This window comes from Schistocerca piceifrons, chromosome 1 (assembly GCF_021461385.2).
Source record: "Schistocerca piceifrons isolate TAMUIC-IGC-003096 chromosome 1, iqSchPice1.1, whole genome shotgun sequence".
NCBI classification, from domain to species: Eukaryota; Metazoa; Arthropoda; class Insecta; order Orthoptera; family Acrididae; genus Schistocerca; species Schistocerca piceifrons.
Window position 1 is genome coordinate 326,749,304 of NC_060138.1, and position 21,624 is coordinate 326,770,927.

Below are 21,624 nucleotides of genomic sequence, written 5' to 3' on the forward strand. Positions count from 1 at the left end.
TTGAATAACACTGGGGATAGGCTTCAACCTTGCCTCACTCCCTTCTCAACCACGGCTTCTCTTCCATGACCTTCGACTCTTATAACTGCCTTCTGGTTTCTGTACAAATTGTAAATAGCCTTTCGCTCCCTGTATTTTACCCCTGGCATCTTTAGAATTTGAAAGAGAGCATTCCAGTCAAGATTGTGAAAAGCTTTCTCTATGTCTACAAATGCTATAAATATAGGTTTGCCTTTCCTTGACTTATGTTCTATGAGAAGTCAGAGGGTTGGTATTGCCTTGTGTGTTCCTACATCTCTCCAAAATCCAAACTGATCTTTCCCGAGGTCGGCTTCTACAAGTTTTTCCATTCTTCTGTAAAGAATTTGTGTTAGTATTTTGCAGCCGTGAATTATTAAACTGATAGTTCGGTAATTTTCACACCTGTTAGCACCTGCTTTCTTTGGCATTGGAATTATTATATTCTTTTTGAAGTTTGAGGGTATTTCGGCTATCTCATACATCTTGCGCACCAGATGGAAAGAGTTTTGTCACGGCTGGCTATCCCAAGCCTATCAGCAGCTCTAATGGAATGTTCTCCACTCCCGGAGCCCTGTTTTGACTTAGGTCTTTCAGTGCTTTGTCAAATTCTTCATACAGTACCACATCACCCTTCTCATCTTCCTGCCCTCAAGTGCATCTCCCTTGTATAGACCCTCTATACACTCCTTCCACCTTTCTGCTTTCCCTTTTTTGCTTAGGACTGGTTTTCCATCTGAGCTCTTGATATTCGTACAGGTGGTTCTCTTTTCTCCAAATGTCTCTTTAATTTTCATGCAGGCAGTATCTATCTTACCCTTAGTGATATATGCTTCTACATCCTTTCATTTGTCCTCTAACCATTCCTGCTTACCCATTTTCACTTCCTGTCAATCTCATTTTTAGATGTTTGTATTCCCTTTCACCTGCTTCATTTATTGCACTTTTATGTTTTCCACTTTCCTCAATTAAATTCAATATCTTTTGTGTAACCCTCATCTTTTTACCTACTTGCTTCTCTGCTGCCTTTACTATTTCATCTCTCAAAGCTACTCATTCTCTATTCCTTTACCCTGTTCTTATCAATCATTTCCTAATGCTCCCCTTGAAACCCTCTGGTTCTTTCAGTTTATCCAGGTCCCATATCATTAAATTCCTGCCCTTTTTGCAGCTTCTTTAGTTTTAATCTGCAGTGGCTTCCTGTTTCGTTCCTTTCTCCCTGACCACATTTACCAACTACTTTTCCTTTTCTTCCTTTTCCTACTATCGAATCCCAGTCCTCCATGACTATTAAATTTTCTGCTCCCTTAACTATCTGCATAATTTCTTTTATATCATCATACCTTTCCTCAATCTCCTCCTCATCTGCAGAGCTCGTTGGCATATAAACTTGTACTACTGTGGTGGGCTTCGGGTCAATTTTGGTTACAATAATGCTTTCACTATGCTGTTCATAGTAGCTTATCCACATTCCTACTTTTTTATTCATTATTAAACCTACTCCTTCATTACCCCTGTTTGATTTTGTATTTATAATCCTGTATTCACCTGACCAGAAGTCTTGTTCCTCCTGCCACCGAACTTCACTGATTCCCACTATACCTCACTTTAACCTGTACATTTCCCTTTTTAAATTTTCCACCTACCAGCCCGATTAAGAGATCTGACATTCCATGCTCCAATCCATACAACACCAGTTTTGTTTCTTGTGATGGTGACGTCCTCTTGAGTAGTCCTCACCCGGAGATCAGAATTGGGAACTATTTTACCTCTGGAGTATTTTACCCAGGAGGCTGGCATCATCATTTAACCATACAGTAGAGCTACATGCCCCCGGGAAAAATTATGGCTGTAGCTTCCCCTTGCTTTCAGGTGTTTGCAGTACCTGCACAGCAAGGCCATTGTGGTTGATGTTACAAAGCCAGATCAGTCACTCGTCCAGACTGCTGCCCCTGTCACTACTGAAAAGGCTGCTGCCCCTCTTCAGGAACTATATGTTTGTCTGGCCTCTCAACAGAAATCTCTCCGTTGTCGTGGCACCTACGGTACAGGTATCTGTATTACTGAGGCACGCAAGCCTCCCTGCCACCGGCAATGTTGATGGTTCTAAGTTGTTTTATATTCATTAAAAGAATAGATCTATTAAGTAAATGTTCTGTTGCCTCTGAAAAAAGCAAAATTGTTTTTTATAACAAAAGCTGATAAGCCATGCCTTTCTGCTCAAAATTTTTAGTTAATGAATTCTGCAAACCATGAGCAGTTTCCTTGTCATTGGGGTACCCCAAGAGATAGTGTGAAATTCATAGGATTGTTTGTGATTTCGTGTTGTTTTTGAAATGTTTTCTCAGAAGAGCCTTGTTCTGTGCAAATTATTCAGCTATGTCATCTAGAGCAGGTTCCTCCACTTCCATGTGTGGCTGTTCCAAAACACTCAATAATTCCAACTCACTTAAAACAGCTTCAAACCTGTTTCCAATTGCCGAAGTTTCTTGCCAAAGAACAATGGTACCCTATATTTATGCTGTTTCCTGTGCCGTGATTGTAGATTATTACTGAACCCCCCCTGAACCATGGACCTTGCCGTTGGTGGGGAGGCTTGCGTGCCTCAGCGATACAGATAGCCATACCATAGGTGCAACCACAACGGAGGGGTATCTGTTGAGAGGCCAGACAAATGTACGGTTCCTGAGGAGGGGTAACAGCATTTACAGAAGTTGCAGGGGCAACAGTTTGGATGATTGGCTGAACCGGCCTTGTAACACAAACCAAAACTGCCTTGCTGTGCTGGTACTGCAAACACTGCAAGGGGAAACTACAGCCGAATTTTTTCCTGACGGCATTCACCTTTACTGTATGGTTAAATGATGATGGCGTCCTCTTGGGTAAAATATTCTGGAGGTAAAATAGTTCCCCTTTCGGATCTCAGACAAGGACCACTCAGGAAGACGTTGTTATCAGGAGAAAGAAAATTGGCACTCTACGGATCGGAGGGTGGAATGTCAGATCCCTTAATCTGGCAGGTAGGTTAGAAAATTTAAAAAGGGAAATGGATAGGTTAAAGTTAGATGTAGTGGGAATTAGTGAAGTTCGGTGGCAGGAGGAACAAGACTTCTGGTCAGGTGGAATACGGGGTTATAAATACAAACTCAAATAGGGGTAATGCAGGAGTAGGTTTAATAATGAATAGGAAAATAGGAATGTGGGTAAGCTACTACAAACAACATAGTGAATGCATTATTGTGGCCAAGATAGATACAAAGTCCATGCCTACCACAGCAGTAGTACAAGTTTATATGCCAAATAGCTCCACAGATGATGAAGATAATGATGAAATGTATGACAAGATAAAAGAAATTATTCAGATAGTGAAGGGAGACGAAAATTTAATACTCATGGGTGATTGGAATTCGATAGTAGGAAAAGGGAGAGAAGGAAACATAGCAGGTGAATATGGAATGGGGGTAAGAAATGAAAGAGGAAGCTGTCTGGTAGAATTTTTCACAGAGCGTAACTTAATCATAGCTAACACATGGTTCAAGAACCGTGCAAGACGGTTCTATACATGGAAGAAACTTGGAGATACTAGAAGGTATCAGATAGATTATATAATGGTAAGACAGAGATTCAGGAACCAACTTTTAAATTGTAAAACATTTCCAGGGGCAGATGTGGACTCTGACCACAATCTATTTGTTACGAACTATAGATTAAAACTGAAGAAACTGCAAAAAGGTGGGAATTTAAGGAGATGGGACCCGGATAAACTGAAAGAACCAGAGGATGTACAGAGTTTCTGGGAGAGCATAAGGGAACAATTGACAGGAATGGGGGAAAGAAATACAGTAGAAGAAGAATGGGTAGCTTTGAGAGATGAAATAGTGAAGGTAGCAGAGGATCAAGTAGGTAAAAAGATGAGGGCTAATAGAAATCCTTGGGTAACAGAAGAGAGATTGAATTTAACTGATGAAAACATAAAAAACAAAAATGCAGTAAATGAAGTAGGCAAAAGGAATACAAACGTCTCAAAAATGAGATTGACAGGAAGTGCAAAAGGCTAAGGACAAATGTAAGGATGTAGAGGCACATATCACAAGGGGTAAGATAGATACTGCCTACAGGAAAATTAAAGTCACCTTTGGAGAAAAGAAACCACTTGCATGAATACCAAGAGCTCAGATGGAAACCCAGTTCTAAGACAAGAAGGGAAAGCAGAAAGATGGAAGGAGTATACAGAGGGTCTATACAAGGGCGATGTTCTTGAGGACAATATTATAGAAATGGAAGAGAATGTAGCTGAAGATGAAATAGGAGATATGATACTGCGTAAAGAGTTTGACAGAGCACTGAAAGATCTAAATCAAAACAAGGCCCTGGGAGTAGACAACATTCCATTAAAACTACTGACAGCCAGGCCTAACAAAACTCTGCCATCTAGTGAGCAAGATGTATGAGGCAGGCGAAATACCCTCAGACTTCAAGAAGAATATAATAATTCCAATTTCACGGAAGGCAGGTGCTAACAGGTGTGAAAATTACCGAACTATCAGTTTAATAAGTCACGGCTGCAAAATACTAACACAAATTCTTTGCAGACGAATGGAAAAACCGGTAGAAGCCGACCTTCAGGAACATAAATTTGGATTCCGTAGAAATGTTGGAACACGTGAGGCAATACTGACCCTACAACTTATCTTAGAAAATAGATTAAGCAAAGGCAAACCTAAATTTCTAGCATTTGTAGACTTAGAGAAAGCCTTTGACAATGTTGACTGGAATATTCTCTTTCAAATTCTGAAGGTGGCAGAGGTAAAATACAGGGAGTGAAAGGCTATTTACAATTTGTACAGGAACCAGATGGCAATTATAAGAGTCGAGGGGCATGAAAGGGAAGCAATGGTTGGGAAGGGATTGAGACAGGGTCGTAGCCTCTCCCCGATGTTATTCAATCTGTATATTGAGCAAGCAGTAATGGAAACAAAAGAAAATTTCGGAGTAGGAATTAAAATCCATGGAGAAGAAATAAAAACTTTGAAGTTCACCGATGACATTGTAATTCTGTCAGAGACAGCAAAGGACCTGGAAGAGCAGCTGAATGTAATGGACAGTGTCTTGAAAGGAGGATATAAGATGAACATCAACAAAAGCAAAATGAGGTTAATGGAATGTAGTCAAGTTAAATCGGGTGATGCTGCACGAACTAGATTAGGAACTGAGACGCTTAAAGAAGTAAATGAATTTTGCTATTTGGGGAGCAAAATAACTGACGATGGTTGAAGTAGAAGAGGATATAAAATGTAGACTGGCAATGGCACAGAAAGCGTATCTGAAGAAGAGAAATTTGTTAACAGCGAGTATAGATTTAAGTGTCAGGAAGTCGTTTCAGAAAGTATTTGTATGGAGTGTAGCCATGTATGGAAGTGAAACGTGCACGATAAATAGTTTAGACAAGAAGAAAATAGAAGGTTTCGAAATGTGGTGCTACAGAAAAATTCTGAAGATTAGATGGGTAGATCACATAACTAATGAGGAGGTATTGAATAGAAATGGAGAGAAGAGAAATTTGTGGTGCAACTTGACTAGAAGAAGGGATCGATTGGTAGGGCATATTCTGAGGCATCAAGGGATCACCAACTTAGTATTGGAGGGCAATGTGGAGGGTAAAAATCATAGAGGGAGACCAAGAGATGAATACACTAAACAGATTCAGAAGGATGTAGGTTGCAGTAGGTACTGGGAGATGAAGAAGCTTGCACAGGATAGAGTAGCATGGAGAGCGCATCAAACCGGTTAGTCTCTGGACTGAAGACCACAACAACAGTGAACTAATCAATTCATTTTCCCACCATTGTTACTGTCACAATTTAACACTTTGCTCTGGACTCATAACCAAACTAGAAACATATGTGAATATTTTATAGTTAAAAACTAGGAAGCCACACTACCAGATGCAATAGTTTTGTCTTGCCTGACCCTCAAAAGAATCTCCACAATATTGTGGGAATGTCGTCTACTCCTAGTCTTCCAATCAGTTGTCGAATTCTTCTCATAGTATCATATCACCAATCTCACTTAAATCTACTTCCTCTTCCCTTTCTATACTACTGTTTCCCAGTTTACATCTCTTTGTTCAGTCCCTCTGTATATTACTTCCCACCATCTATTTTCCCATCTTTGCATATCAGGACACAGGATGACCATGACATTCTACATTCCCTTACTCAGTGCCAGCTGTGACCTCAAGTCATACCGGATGGCATCTCACACCATAATGACAGGAGTAACATTACTGTAACTGTCCAAAGCATTGCAAGAATGGGAAATCTCCCTAGTTTGCCACCATATTCCCCAATAATAGTCATTCGAGGTAGAGCACAACCATGATTCATCACTGGACACAATGAAACACCATTAACCAACAGTCCATGCTTCCCGGTCATGGCAACACTTCAAAAACATCCATTTGTGTTGCAGTGTTAATACAGCATACACATGGGATGATTATGGGATTACATAATTGTCCAATTCCACTCGTCTGCTCTGACTCATGACGTCACCAATATGGCGGAAACGACCATTCTCAACGTATTCAATATTGCGCCTATGTCGTCATTGCATAAACATGACAACAAACACAGCAATACATATAAAAACAACAAACACATCTCCCTCTAAAAACATAGTCAAACTAACGACATCAGTGTGGGAAATTTGGTGTTTTTGGGTGGGGACAAACCAAATATAAAACCACACACCATGATCACAAAACACACAAAACGACGACAGAAAAACAACAAAAAATTCCCATATTCTGCTATACTCACAATATCCACAGGTATCGGTCACTTCTCTTCACCTACATAGCTCAACCACAGTTGTCAATACTACAAAATAAAAACCAACACACCCAAAAATTATAATCAGATCGCAACTATTGATACCACAAAACCATCACCTAAAACAACAAAAATTGGAATCACACACTTCACTTGACCTATATAGGTCAATTACAACTGACGATACCAAAACGCACACACCTACGACGACATACATTGGAAATGGACACTTCCCTTGACCTATATAGGTCAACAACAACTAATGATATCAAAACACACAGAGCTAAGCTGACATGTTGCAAATGGACACTTCCCTTGACCCATATATTTGTCAACAACAGCTCGCAATACCAAAATACATCTACAACTACAAAAATTGTAATCGGATACTTCCCTTAAAAGACATAAATCAACCACAGTTGACGATACCAAAACATCAAACACCTACACCTGCGGTAAATAATACCAAACCAACAACACATGAAAAAAAAAACACAAAACATCGCAACTCACAAACAATAGACCCCAAAAAACAACTACTTACGACGAAAAAATTGCTTCAAACAAACCCACCCACCCACCCGCGCACACACACACACACACACACACACACACACACACACACACACACACACACACACACACACACACACACACAAACTCCCAACTCACCCACAACCTACCAACCCCAACCCCCTAAACTTCACCCTTCCCCCAAAAACAAAAATCCACCAACAAATAAAAACCAAAAAATAAATGAAACACAAAAACAACTGCAACAAAACAGATCCTCCGCAACATAATCATAAAACAATGCCCCCCCACCCCCCATGCAACCCACCTAAATCCACAAACATTACCAACAACCCTGCCCCCCTTACCCCTCCCCCCCCCACCACATACAAAAGCCCCTCAACTAACCACCCTTGGCCTGTACTTTTTACTAACAGCCCTCAAAAAGACACAAAAAATGCAACACTCCCCAGGGACACTCCTCTGCCTGCAATACTCACCTAAATGAGATTTCAGGTTAGAAGAGCACCTCTTCCCCCTCCCCATGACTGATTTAACCGCCCCTCCCCCCCAAAACCTGTCTATTGTGTTAGTACACGCCCCAGTTTCGTAGTTTTTGAACTCTTTGATTTACAACTAAATGATCATAACCCCACTTCCTCAACCCCCTATACGATGAAAAAGCATCTGACACTACCATACTCCCCTCCTCTATATACTCTTCAATTAACCCTGGCCCACCCAACTTACCCCTATGCTTCACATATTCTGAACACACTTCCCTACAACAAGAAAACCAACCAAAACTGTCCTCTCACTCACACCAGTATCATGTGCACAAAAACTGATGGAGGATCTATAACAAAAATAACAAGTCATCAAAACAATTTATCTCATGGTCAACCTAGACTTCTCAAACTAGGTACCGTGTCTAATGGAGCGCCAAAGATTATCCCTTTGGCACTGCCACATGTAAGTCCCTGGTCCGAAACGCCAGAACTCTCGCCAACTGCATATTTTCTTTACAGACACTGTACTTGACTACTTCAGCTAGCAGTCCAAACATCTGCAAAAATTTTATGAGGGACATCATGTCCTCCCCCATCTCAGCACACAACCGCGAACTGTGAAATTTCACTGTCATATCCTTAACTGACAAAAGAAGCCACAAAATAAATTAAATGCCTTACCGCACAACAAACAGCAAACCAATAACACCAATCAACAATGCAACTACATAAACAAAACAAAAAAATTAATTGATAACTCACTGAAACTAATTTCCGTTCTTCAATCACAGGCAATCCAAATTACTGCACACTGTGACCAACAACACTCAAATGAATCCAATAAACCACATAACACTCAGACTGTACACACACAACTAGAGGACACTACCAACCACAACAAGACGACATCTCCAAACACAACCAACCCAAACTAAACACTGCGGCATAATGCAACAAGACGACATCCACAAACACAACCAACTTATAAACTAAACTCTGTGCCGTCATGGTATCACACACCACAACACCCTTACGTCAAGGGTCAAAGCTGATGGGTGGAATCGGATGCCTCCGTTGACCTCACAATAATTCCTTCATCCAACTACTTCTAATTTCTGACTAACGGCATGGGACGACACAAAATATTGCTTGGAGTCCATTACTTGTTTTGAGGGCAGGAGCACATGTAAAGAGATTGCAAGGCGGTTGGTGCTCCTCCCTTGTGGTGATCAGACATGGTTGACTGGACTCTTAATGATGAGTTAGCCTGCCAGCACATTCCATGCAATAAAGATCAGGTGACTGTCACATCCTAAATGCCCCACACGTCTGGATGTTGCATACAATAACAATTAAATCAAATGGAGACCCACCATGTAGTCCTTCCGAACTCTTCTCATGTCCTGATAACACTGTCTCATATGAGTATGCAGTATCTACTTGCCCTTCACAGTGATCACTCAACATATGACACTATCCATATTCCTCAAGTAACATACCAGGCCTAATAAGGACACTATACATGAAAAACACCTTATGCACTCTAGTGGCCATTCCAACTTTCACAGCGAGCTGTAACTATAATCATTTACATATCTACTGATGGCGTGTATGTTGACATCTCCCCATGCCTTTGGGATGCTTCACTTCATTTTGTGAATTAAATTCATTATCACCTGTGTTATACATGATTAGGCTTGTCATTTAGCCTATTTCATCTCTCAAAGCTACCCACTGTTCTTCTACTGTACTTCTTTCCTGTTTCAGTCAATCATTGAACGCTCTCTCTGAAACTATCAACAATCTATGTTTCTTTCAATTTATCCAGGTGCCAGCTCCTTAGTTTACTACCTTTTCTTGTAATTTCTTCAGTTTTAATTTAAAGTTCATAACCAATAAATTATGGTCAAAGTCCAGAAGCAGCCCTGGAAATGTATTACAGTTTAAAATCTGGTTCTGAAATCTCTATCTCACCATTCAGTAATCGATCTGAAACCTTCTGGTATCTCAATGTTTCCTCCATGTATATAACATACTCACATAATTCTGAAACCAAGTGTTAGTGATAATTATGCTCTGTGCAAAAATTTACCCTCTACCACTCTTTTTCCTTAGTCCATATTCTCCTATTGTTTTCTTTCTCTTCCTTTAGATACTTTCAAGTTACAGTACCCCACTATGATAAAAGTTTCAACTTCCTTAGCTACCCTAAAAATTTCTTTTATCTCATTACACATTTATTTTATCTCATCATCATTTATAGTGTTAGTTGGTATATAAACTTGTACTACTGTGGTGGGTGTTGGCTTTGGGCCTATCTTGCCTACAAAAACACACTCACAAGGCTTTTTCTATTAACTTACACACATTCATATTTTATTATTCAATATTAGATCTTCTACTGCGTTATCTCTGTTTGATATACTGTTTTTATAATCCTGTACTAACCTAAGGAGAAGTCCTGTTATTCCTGCCCCTGCAATTACTGAAAAGGCTGATATCTCTCATCAGGAACTATATGTTTGTGTGGCCCCTACACAGATACCCCTCCACTGTTGTTGCACCTACAGTACAACTGTGTATCACTGATAGTGAGGCGCGAAAGTCACCCCCACCTCGGCAAGGCCCACGGTTCGTGGGGTGATTCCACCTAGTACGTACGATATACGAAACACCCTTAGACTTCATGAAGAATGTAAGAACTGCAGTTCCAAAGTAAGCACTGCTGAGAGGTGTGAATGCTACCAGATCATCATTTTATAAGTCTTGGTGACAAAATACTGGCACAACACGATGAAAAAACAGATAGCAGCCCATCTCAAGGAGGTCAGTTTTGGTTCCATAGAAATGCAGGAATGCACCTGGCAATACTGATCCTATGACTTACCTTACAAAATAGATTTTAAAAAGGCAAATCTATGTTTTTGCCATTTGTACATTTAGAGAAAGCATATGGCAATGTTAACTAGAATGTACTTGTTGAAATTCTGAAGATAGCAGGGACAAAATACTGAGAACAAATGATTATCTTCAATTTGTACAGAAATCTGACTGCAGTTATAATAATTGAACATGAAGGGGTGGCAGAAGCTGAGAAGGTAGTGTGCTAGATTTGAAGCCTATCTCCAAAATGGATTGAATGAAGCATTCAGTACTGCTACACTATACACGACCTGTTGTGTTTCTACCTTATCTAGACTTCACACTATGCTAAAGATTAGTATGCCACCACATCTATGATTCTGTATTTACATTTCTGAGCTTTCCCAACTAACAAACTGTCACCTTCCAACCCAGATTTCTAGATATGCTGTAGACCAGTCTGTTAGCACAAGCTACATTCCAAAAACTAATACAGACACAAAAGAAATATTGTCACTGTTCTGTTTGCTTCCTGTTTACACAGGTATGAAATAACAACATTATGTGCAGTTGACCATCGATGTTATTCAAACTGTACATTGAGCAAACAGTAAAGGAAACCAATGAGGTATATGGAAAGGAAATTAAATTTCAAGAAGAAATAAAAACTTTGGGTTATGGAGATGACATTGTAATTATGTCAGTGATGACAAGGGTCTTGGAAGGTGGGCTGAACAGAATAGATGGTGTCTTGAAAACAGATTCTAAGATGAGTTTCAACAAAAGTAAAACAACATTAAGGGAAGGCAATCAAATTAAATAGAACAAAGCTGAAGGAAATGAGACAAAATAGGAAATGAGTTTTGTTCTTTGAGCAGAAAATAACTGATCATGGTCAAAATAGAGAGGATACAAGAGGCAAATTAGCAATGGCAAGAAAGGCATTTCTCAAGAAGCAGTTTAAGACTGAGTATTGATTTAAATGTGAGGAAGTCTTTTCTCTAGGTATCTGTTAGGAGAGTAGCCTTGCAAAGAAGTAAAATATAGATGATAAACAGATCAGACAAGAAGGGAATAGAAACTTTTGAAATAGGAGTTAAGGTACAAAGCTGTAGGTCCGAGGGGCAGCTCGAATAGCTAATAATGAGGTACTAGGTTTTTGAGTTCTGTGTGTGTGCCTGGTATTGAGGACTCCCCATGGGTCAAGTGAAATTTACAATACCAACAGTTTTTTTTTTTTTTAATTGTTGTGTTGAATGTTGAGAATTATGCGTGCTTGATATCTGTTTTGAAATGGTGTTCTTATTCTTACTGTCATACATTTAGTATGCCCCTCCAAAACTCCCTATTTCTCATTTCATTTTATTGCTGGAGTTAAATATTATGCATGTCCATCATCCTGATCATGTCACAGGTCAAAGTAAATGAACGAAATCACAGCTTTTGATAATCCTACATGTACAAATGGATGTACATTGGAGGAGTCATGCTGAGATGAAGAGACTTGCACATGACAGACCAGTGCAGAGACAGGGTGACATGGGCAAGGAAAAAAAATTCCTAGGTTTTTCCTGGATTTCTCAGTTGAAAATACACTTTCTCCCGGGTGAAAACACATTTTTCCCCATGTTATGTGAGAATATACTCTTCCTCGCCCACCTGGTTAGCCGTGCGTTCTAACGCACGGCTTTCTGGGCGGGAAGGAGCGCCGGTCCCTGGCACGAATCTGCCTGGCGGATTTGTGTCGAGGTCCGGTGAACAGGCCAGTCTGTGGATGGTTTTTAGGTGGTTTTCCATCTGCCTCGGCGGATGCGGGCTGGTTCCTCTTATTCCGCCTCAGCTACACAATGTCGACAATTGCTGCTCGAACAAGTTCTCCACATACGTGTACACCACCATTACTCTACCACACAAACATAGGGGTTACACTCGTCTGGTGTGAGATGTTACCTGGGGGGTCCACCAGGGGCCAAACAGCATGATAACCCTGGGTTCAGTGTGGGACGGCGGAGGGGTGACGTGGACTGCCGCAGTCGTTGCGAGGTTGCGGACCACTGCACAGCGGCGGGGGTGTAGCCTATCCGTCGTTTCTAGGTCCCCGGTTAACGTAACATACTTTTCCTCGGCACTGTAAAACTTATCAGTCTTTTGGTCTTTTGAATGTTTCTGGTTTTATATACCGACACAGAATTTCCCAGCACTTTAGAAAACGAAACTTGGGGGGGGGGGGGGGGGGGGCACGTTTTGGATAGATCTTTGATGAGCAGCAGCAACATGTAAACTGCATATTTTTTTGTATTACGAAGATATAAATTCGAATTCCACCAAACACCACATATTACTTTCCAAGGCATTGAAACCGAGATTGCGACGCACTTTTGTAAGCCAATCATAGCTCATGTCATGTGATCTCGCCAGCTGATGACAGCATAGGACACCTGATGTAGTCAGCCAATAGCAAGATCACTCTTAAGTAGTGCGAACACACAAATAAGAAAAGTTGATGGTTTAAATTAATAAACATAGTGTTGCTACAAGAAAAACAGAGGTTTCACATATAATTGTAGTCTCGAAGAATAATAAGCTGCAAGCGAAGCTAAGCTTCTAAATATATTGTTGATCTTTTTGTGCCTGTTACACTTTAAGATATATCACACAAATGTGCCAGTAAAATTTTTAATAACGACGTAAATGTCTGATCTTCTGGGCTCAAAATTCTCCTAGATGGTCGTCTACAAAGAGTTGATTTTTAATTGAGAGTCAAACACTCTGTGATTTAAGAAATTCATCGTACATTCTCACATATACTTCATCTTGTGTAAAAGGAAATTTACTTTGAAAGTAACGCTTTTCAAACCACCATCCACAATGTTTTCCCGTGACCTGTTAGAAACTTATTCATTTCAGCAGTTGCCAGAGAGCGCCAGATAACAAGTGCCACTGCTCTTGCGCAACTATGATGACACAGGAAGCCCGTATGTTCGTACGTGTAAAACATTAAAAGACCTTGCACTATGTCACAAAAGAAACAAGACATCAGAGGACACTTCAAGCTCATTGGAATTTCCTAAAATGCATAATTGGGCTTAAAGTGCACATTCGTATGTCCAGATTTGGATGTAAATTTTCTCGTGTACCAGTACTGTACTATCTCATGTTTGGTTCTTTATTATGGCACAATGCCATGCGAGCTAGAAGATGGAAAACGTGCACATGAAATGCAGCGAACAGTTGAAACTAGCCAACAGTGTGAAATTAAACACTTCGTTTCAAATAAATTGACTGCCTCCGCGCAAAAGATTAATAAAAGGCAAATCTCTTTAGCAAAGCGACAAAAATAACTCCATTGTTCTGCAAGGTGACTAATGCTTGACTGTCAGAAAGGTGGAAATAAAACCTGAAAATAACTACATATTTTAGCCTTCTGTAATTATGTGAAAGTATTTTAATTCATTTGATAGCTCCCCGCCACAGAGTCCATTTTGTTTTCATTTGATGTGAGAGTAATAAATGAAGAGGAAACAGCAAAATCACTAAACGAAAACACAGATCATGTGGAGACTACCCACCTCCCCACCACGACTCAGACTGCTCTGTGCATCAGCCCCGGTGCTACGATATTTCCGGATCAAGGCAACACTAGATAGTGGCGCCCAGCCACACATCCATAGGCAGAAGGGGGAGAAGGTACTACCCATACGCGACTCAACTGCTCAAACGAATCTAATGTCAACAGCTGTCATGTCACGTTCATCGGAATAGTCTTTCTAAAGCCTTTGACACACTTTGATGTTGGCAGATGGTTGTATGAGCACAATGTTTTGTTGTTGTATATCATGGATTTCTTTTGTGACTTAAGCTTTATTTTCATTTTTTCTTTCTCTTGTTAATGTTTTGTTGCTGCAGTATTATCCTGCAGACGCAGGATACAGTAATATCCTGTGTTGGAGTATTGGTTCTTGCCAGTCAAAATCACAAAAATTTAACTGAAAACTAAAACAATGAAACATTCCCAGAATTCTAAAAAATTCCCAGGTTTTTCCCGGTTTTCTCCCGGATGAAAAAATTCCTAGGTTTTTCCCGGATCTCCCGGGTCGTATAAACCCTGAGAGAGCTGTATCAAAGCAGTCTTCGGACTGAAGATCATGATTACAGCAGTGGCTGGAATAGTTTTGTTATGGTATGTTCTCCCAAGGAGCTCAATAATTCTGCGTCACTGTCAACTGTCATCTACTTTCATCTCACCCACCTTCTCTTCCCACTCCGTAACAATGACGTCAAGTTTGTTTTTCTTGAAGTTCTGCAGTGTACTCATTTCAGCTTTCAACTTTCCCCTATTTGCTAATAAATCTTGCCATCTGAGTTTTATTATTCAGACAGAGGTTTCTCTTTTCTCCAAAGCTCTGTTTAATTTTTTTCTGTCAATCTCATTATTAGACATTTGTATTCCCTACAATCTGCTTCACTCAAAGCATTTTTATATTTCCTCTTTTTATCAGTTGAATTCAATATGTTGTGTGTGATTTAAGGATTTCTACTTGGTTTTTGTCTTTTTACTTATATTAGCATAATCCATATCACTTCAGGCAGGGGAGTTACCTCCATAGTCTCAGATGTTATTGAATTTAGCATATGTTAAAATTCAGGAGTAAGTAGGAAACACATATTTTTTTTGTTTTCTCCAAAAAAATTCCTGCCCCGAGATACAAGCGTCCAAAGATGGCACTGCAAACACCACTTTGAAGATGGGAATTTTGGAAAACTTTTTTAAATGCTTTATCTCTGTAACAGTTATAGATATTTTGTTAGAGTTTTTTTCATTTGAAAGATAATTGCTTTATTATTACAATGGTACCCTCCATTTGGACATATCTGTCAAAGTTCTTTTGCTGGCGCCTTTTGAATTTTTTTATAATATACAGAAAAAAATTTTTTTTTCAAAAATGCCAATCCAGAAAAGTTAGACTTTTTCTGTTGATTAGTACCATGTAGTAGTATATTATCCGTAAATGTGAGCTTCCACTTTTAAGTTGGACAGGTTTTATTCTAAAAAATCGTTTTTTTTTTTCCACTGAAGTTGTTTCTTACTAGTTTCTTTGTTACAATGCTTATTTCTATTGTCTTTGTTGCAGTTAGTTCTTATCACTTTCTTTGTTCCAGTTATCACTTTCTTTGTTCCAGTTATTTCTTTTCATTTTCACTGTTGCAGATTTCTTACACTTCTTGTCAGTTTCTTTGTCGTGGTTATTCATTGCAGGTTTCTGCATTGTAGTTGTTCAGTGCTAATTTGTTTACTGAGGAGGCTTCTAAGAAATCTGAGACCATCCAGTGAGTTCTGTGTTTTCATGAGGAATTTGCCAGTTGACACAGTTGCAGTGTGTTTTGTGAAAAGGAATGTTTGAAATGTCTTCTGCCTAGGGCCACAGGAGAGTGAAGTGTGCTGACTGTTTGTATATCCACAAAAGAGTGATATATAAGACAAAAAAAAAAAAAAAAAAAAAAGACTTTGTTCAGGTTGGGAATAAGTGTTCTCATTTGAAGACTCTGTTTTCTAAGTAAAGATGTTTCCAGTGACGACTTTTTGCGTTCTAAATGTTTTGACAGAATAACAATAATGATAGTATCTGAACAAGGTGAAGCCTTCCATGGTGCAGATGATGCAGATTTTGTATCAACTGAGAAAGCATTAAATACCTTGAATCAGTCAATTACAGAGGTAGGCGTTAGTCCTGTTAAGAAACTGTGGTCAGTAAAGCTGAGTCATAAGCTCTATGCATTATGAAAACACAGAGAAATTACTAAAGCTATGGATGAATACATTACAGCAAAACTCGCCAGACTCTTCAAAGTAGAAATCCCATCTTCAGAAGAAAATGCACCAAAGCACTCTTGCACCTATTGCCAGGAATTTTTCACAAATATCAACTCAGCTGTTGTGCATCCTACAGTGAAAAGGTGCAAGCTTTAACTATTATTCCAGAGACATTTTCAAAGCAAACAATTTTGAACCACATTCCATCAGTATCACATTACATGGTCGACAAACCAAGAAATGTGAGGTCTGTAAATGGAGTCCTTGGAAGACCGGATCCCTATTACGGTCACCCTGCAGACACAGCTCAAGTTCAAATAGTGCAGTCATTGTATCTGGAAGATAAATGGCACTGTTCTCAAAAAAGACACTTTAACTGTAACAGTGGAAGGTCAAAAAGTTGTGAAAGTGAAGAGGTACATGACTCGCAGTATTAAAGAAACTTTTGCAATTTATAAGAGCAACTATACAACCTCATACAGTGGAAGATCAAAATTTTATGCACTATGACCTAAGTTGGGTAGTTCCACACCCACCGAGAGATGTTTCTTTATGTGTGTACTGCACAAATTTTGAACTTTGTGTGGTAACTTTGAAGAACTTACTGGAGCACATGACATATGACAACTTGGTCTGTGACATAAAGTGAGATACTTGTTTGTTTCAAGAATGTGGTGACTGCCCTGGAAAGGGAGGACTGTCTTTACAGACACTTTGCCTGGAAGACGTAGCAAATAACTCTGCAGAAATTACATATGCAACATGGGAGGAAAATAAACAAACTAAGAAAACTGTTGCCTTTGACAGTTTCATTGATGAACTTGGTAAATGGTCAGTGAAAGCAGTAACACACCGGCACCTGAAGAAATTGTAACAACAACACATTGCAGAAGTGGAAGGGTGTGTACAGGCTGAAGAACTATGTTTGGTGTTTCACTGTGATTTTGCTGAGAACTGGTCTGTAACCCTCCCACAAGAAGTACAAGGGTATCATTGGAGTAACGACCAGGTTTCAATTTTCACGAGAGTGACATATTTTCAAAAGATGACCACAAGTGTTGAAGTTATAAGTTATGACAGAGGACATGATTCAGCATATGCTTTGCTAGCAATGCACAAAATTCTTCAACTGCAAACGGGCAGAGAAGATCATTATTATTTCTGATGGTGCTCCTAGTCATTCTAAAAATCATTACCAGCTGTTTGAATTGAGTAAGTCACTTGTGCCAACTGACTGGGTATACAGTGCGACTGGACACAGGAAGGGGCCTTGTGATGGTGTAGGAGGACTGCTGAAGGACCATGCTACAATACATAATCTTCCCAGACCCAATACAGCTGCGATTCAGAATGCTGAGGACTTTACAAGAGTCGTGAAATCTTACACATCCACAGCCCTCATTCTTTTGTCCAAAGAGGAAATCAAAGAATTCCTTGAACAGAAAAAAGAAGAACGGTCCAAACAAACTACTCCTGTGGAAGGAATTCAGAAGACACATTTTTGGATCTTATAAAGTGATGGCTGAACTCATATTGCGGTCAGATATATATTTCCAGCTGAAGAACATCAACAACGCCATCAGTGCTCAGTGCTCACTTCCTGTCCACAATGTTTTGAAGATTGCTCCAGGGTGCTGAAGAAGAGTGCTCCAGTTCCTACTGGTTCAACAGGAAGGCACCACTCTATATCAAAGCAAGATACTAAAGCAGCAGAACACATTTTTTGTTTAATGACTGGCTACTTTCAGTACAAAACAGAGTGCACAGAATTTGTATAAATTGAAACCTTTAAGTCTTTGGACCTTTCACATACATTTTGGAACCATTTAAAATGCTTGAAAAATGAGTATCTTACTCATCTTTCAAAACTAAAATTTTGTTTTGATTTTTATGAGCCTGTTATGTGATAATGTGGTAGTACAACAGGTTTTATGTATGGCAAAAATTTCAATTGTTTATAAAACATGTTCAGCCAAAAAGTGGAAGCTCTCCTTTTCAGGGAATGAAGATCTATATGGTACTAATCAAAAGAAAAAATAAATCAAAATTTTATCAATTGACATATCTGAAAAAAAACCATACATTATTTAAAAAAAGTTCAGAATGCTATGGTAAAAGAACTTTGACAGGTAAGTCCAAATAGAGGATTTCTTTGTAATCATAAAGTAATTATCATTCAAATAAAAAAAAAAAAAGGGCCATATCTAGAACTGTTCCAGAGATACAAAATTTCCAAAATTCGCATCTTCAAAATGGTATGCGCAGTGTCATCTTTGGAGGGAAGTATAACGGAGAAGAAATGTTTTGGGAGAAAGCAAAGAAATATTTCTTCCTTACTTAGTGCTTCATTTTAACATTCAATAACATCCAAGACTATGAAGGTAAGATTTTTTCCTAGCCTGCCTGACTTGATATGGACTATGCCTATTATGGCCCATAGTCGTCACTAGTTCATCTCTCAGAGCTACTCATCCCTCTTCTGCCGCATTCCTTACCCATTTCAGTCAGTTGTTACAAAATGCTCCCTATGAAACTTTTAACAACCTCTGGTTCTTTTAATTTATCAAAGCCTCATCTTCTTAATGGTTTTGAATCATAAAATTATCCAACCTCTGACTGCTCTGGCATGGCCCATGAACAATTTCTCTCTTGTGACAGCCTCTTCATCCCAGAGTAACACTCGCATCATAGATCCTCAATTATTTGTTAGATGTATTCCAAATTTTGTCTTCCACTGCAGTTTTTACTCTCTACAGCTTCCTCTAGTATTATAGAATTTATTGCCTAATTTCTTAAAGTGTCCCTTCTTCTTCTCATTGTTTTCCATATATTCCTTTCTTTGGCGATTTTGCACAGGACGTTAAATATAGCACTAACACAGACATCAGGCTACACTATACATCAGTCTTTTACCACAACATTTATTTTGTATTCACACTGTTGACTTCGCCAACTTCCAACCAAAGTAGTCGCCTTTCCACCTAACCTTGACCATGGGCTAATCTACAAATCAGTCTGTCACTACAACCAAGATTTCATGTGTGGGGCAGGCACTATCACATTAAAATTTAAACTGTTAGACAACTTACACATTACATACATAGTACACAATATTTAAATAAAGTCAGAAATTTTTGGGCACACACTCCTTTAGGCGTAGCACACCGAAGATAATGTGTCACTGTTTTGAAGATATTATAAACAAAACGTCCACAAAGAAAATGCATGGCATGTAACGGTAGGGGCAAGTATAATGTTTGTAAAAATCAAAAAGCCTTCACACAGGACAGCTGTCAAAAGAATCCCTTCTTAGTTCAAATGAAGATTAAACACTTTAACTCTTTCGCACAGTAAACGTAGTTTGTCATCATACAGATCATTGCACAGATTTCAGATATTTACATAACTGATACTTTTTCTAATAAGTGATTAAATGATTATAGTTGTCGTCTGGGTGGAATTGGTAACACACCTTTAAATCGGTTACATTAATAAAATAAATAGAGACAGTAAGTACTTAACTCACCTGAACTTCAAATGTAAAATATTTCTTTAAATTCTTTATTATCATGACCAGGAACGGCAACTTAATACCAAGGGTTTTTTTCGGATCTGCTGGGCACGTTATATACGTTGTGCTTACGTTAGAACCCACTATTTCCAAAACTAAAGATTGAATGTCATTATCTGTTATTCTCTTTATATGACCATTCCTGACTTTTTTGTCCCATATCTGTAGCGGTTTACTCCCGATACTATATAAAATTGACAAGAAGCCACTCTGGAATGTATTTTTAAACATAGTGTTTATTAAATACTGTACACAAATTTCATGTAAACAACAACAAATCTATCTCGCTCTGCCAAAAACAAACGCTAATCTATACACAAGTACCAACACTGAAAACTGGAATGAGAACTAGCCAGAAGAGGTAAAAATCGTTGGTACATACCAAGGTGATTACAATCTATGGAAGTTACACAAAGCTGTACAATGTTAGTGGGATGCGTGAAATGAGTTGCACGCAGATGATTTCGTGTACGGCAAGGAAACACTAGTATACACTTTAATTTTGTTTAAATTAGATTAGATTAACTTTTCGTTCCATAGACCCAAAAACTAGATGATTCAAGAGGGCGTGTCGTGTTGTCATTGCCATAGTAGTCTCTAAAATAAAAATTTTAGCCGCTGCAGGAGTTGTGGTGGAGTTAATACTTGCTTACGTAAAAGCACTGCATAAGAAACGATATAAGAAACGTATTTGGGTACGTAAGTGGATAAACATTGTAGTGAAACACCTGAGAAGTTATCTCAGGTATCTAAAAGTCCGCCTACAGGCAACGATGTGTTTGCACAAATGTCTACGCACACCACATCCGCACAGACAGATATTTGCGTGTGAACAAGAGTTTTACGGAAATATGAGATGTGCGCAAAACTGGAAGTTGAAGTTGAAGGTTTGAGAGAACTTGCTCAAATCTGCGGGTTCAAATAACATCTATGCAGACAAACTGGAGTATGTGGACAGGAGACTGCCGCAGCTCTGGTGCGCGAAACGCGTTTAGTCGGCTGTTTGTTCAGTCGAGTCTTTCTCCTGTGTGCGTACATAGTGAATTTTGAATTGGCAGATGTACGTCAGTGTTCTGAAAAGTCCGCTGCCGAATTTATCGAAATGTATAGTAGTCATTCATGTTGGTGCAAATTCAAGAACAGGGAATACACGAAGAGATAAGAAGGCCGCTGCTTATAATCCTGTAATACAGAAATTACGGGTGCTTGACTCTACAGCAAATGGAAAGGGCAATTAAAAAAATCCTTTGGTATCGTTTACCGGAAAGAGCTGAGCAAATTAACGAAATCTGTTCGAACTGATGCTGGTGGGATCACTAGCATGGTTTCACTCAGTAGTATCCTATGACGTAATTTTATGTGACATTGTAGTGAAAAAAAAGGAGATTGGGGATAGACTGTAGTGTTAAGCTGGTAATGCAAGATGTTGCAACAGTGCCTGTGGGGACATACGGATTGCGACACTTGCTTTACCGTACTTCCTAATATAACGTGATTTATAACAAG

General features: G+C 39.2%; 1 protein-coding gene across 1 annotated transcript in view; it reads right to left on the bottom strand.

Annotated features, from left to right (window-relative positions):
- The window catches only part of LOC124782657 (cilia- and flagella-associated protein 20), a 69,512-nt gene extending 49,079 nt beyond the window's left edge, over positions 1-20,433 (bottom strand). Inside the window, exon 1 of the mRNA XM_047253958.1 lies at positions 20,074-20,433. Within this exon, the coding sequence (XP_047109914.1) occupies positions 20,074-20,349 (276 nt within the window). The 5' untranslated portion in view covers positions 20,350-20,433. The remainder of the gene's footprint in view (positions 1-20,073) is intronic.
- Between the last annotated feature and the right edge of the window lie 1,191 nt (positions 20,434-21,624).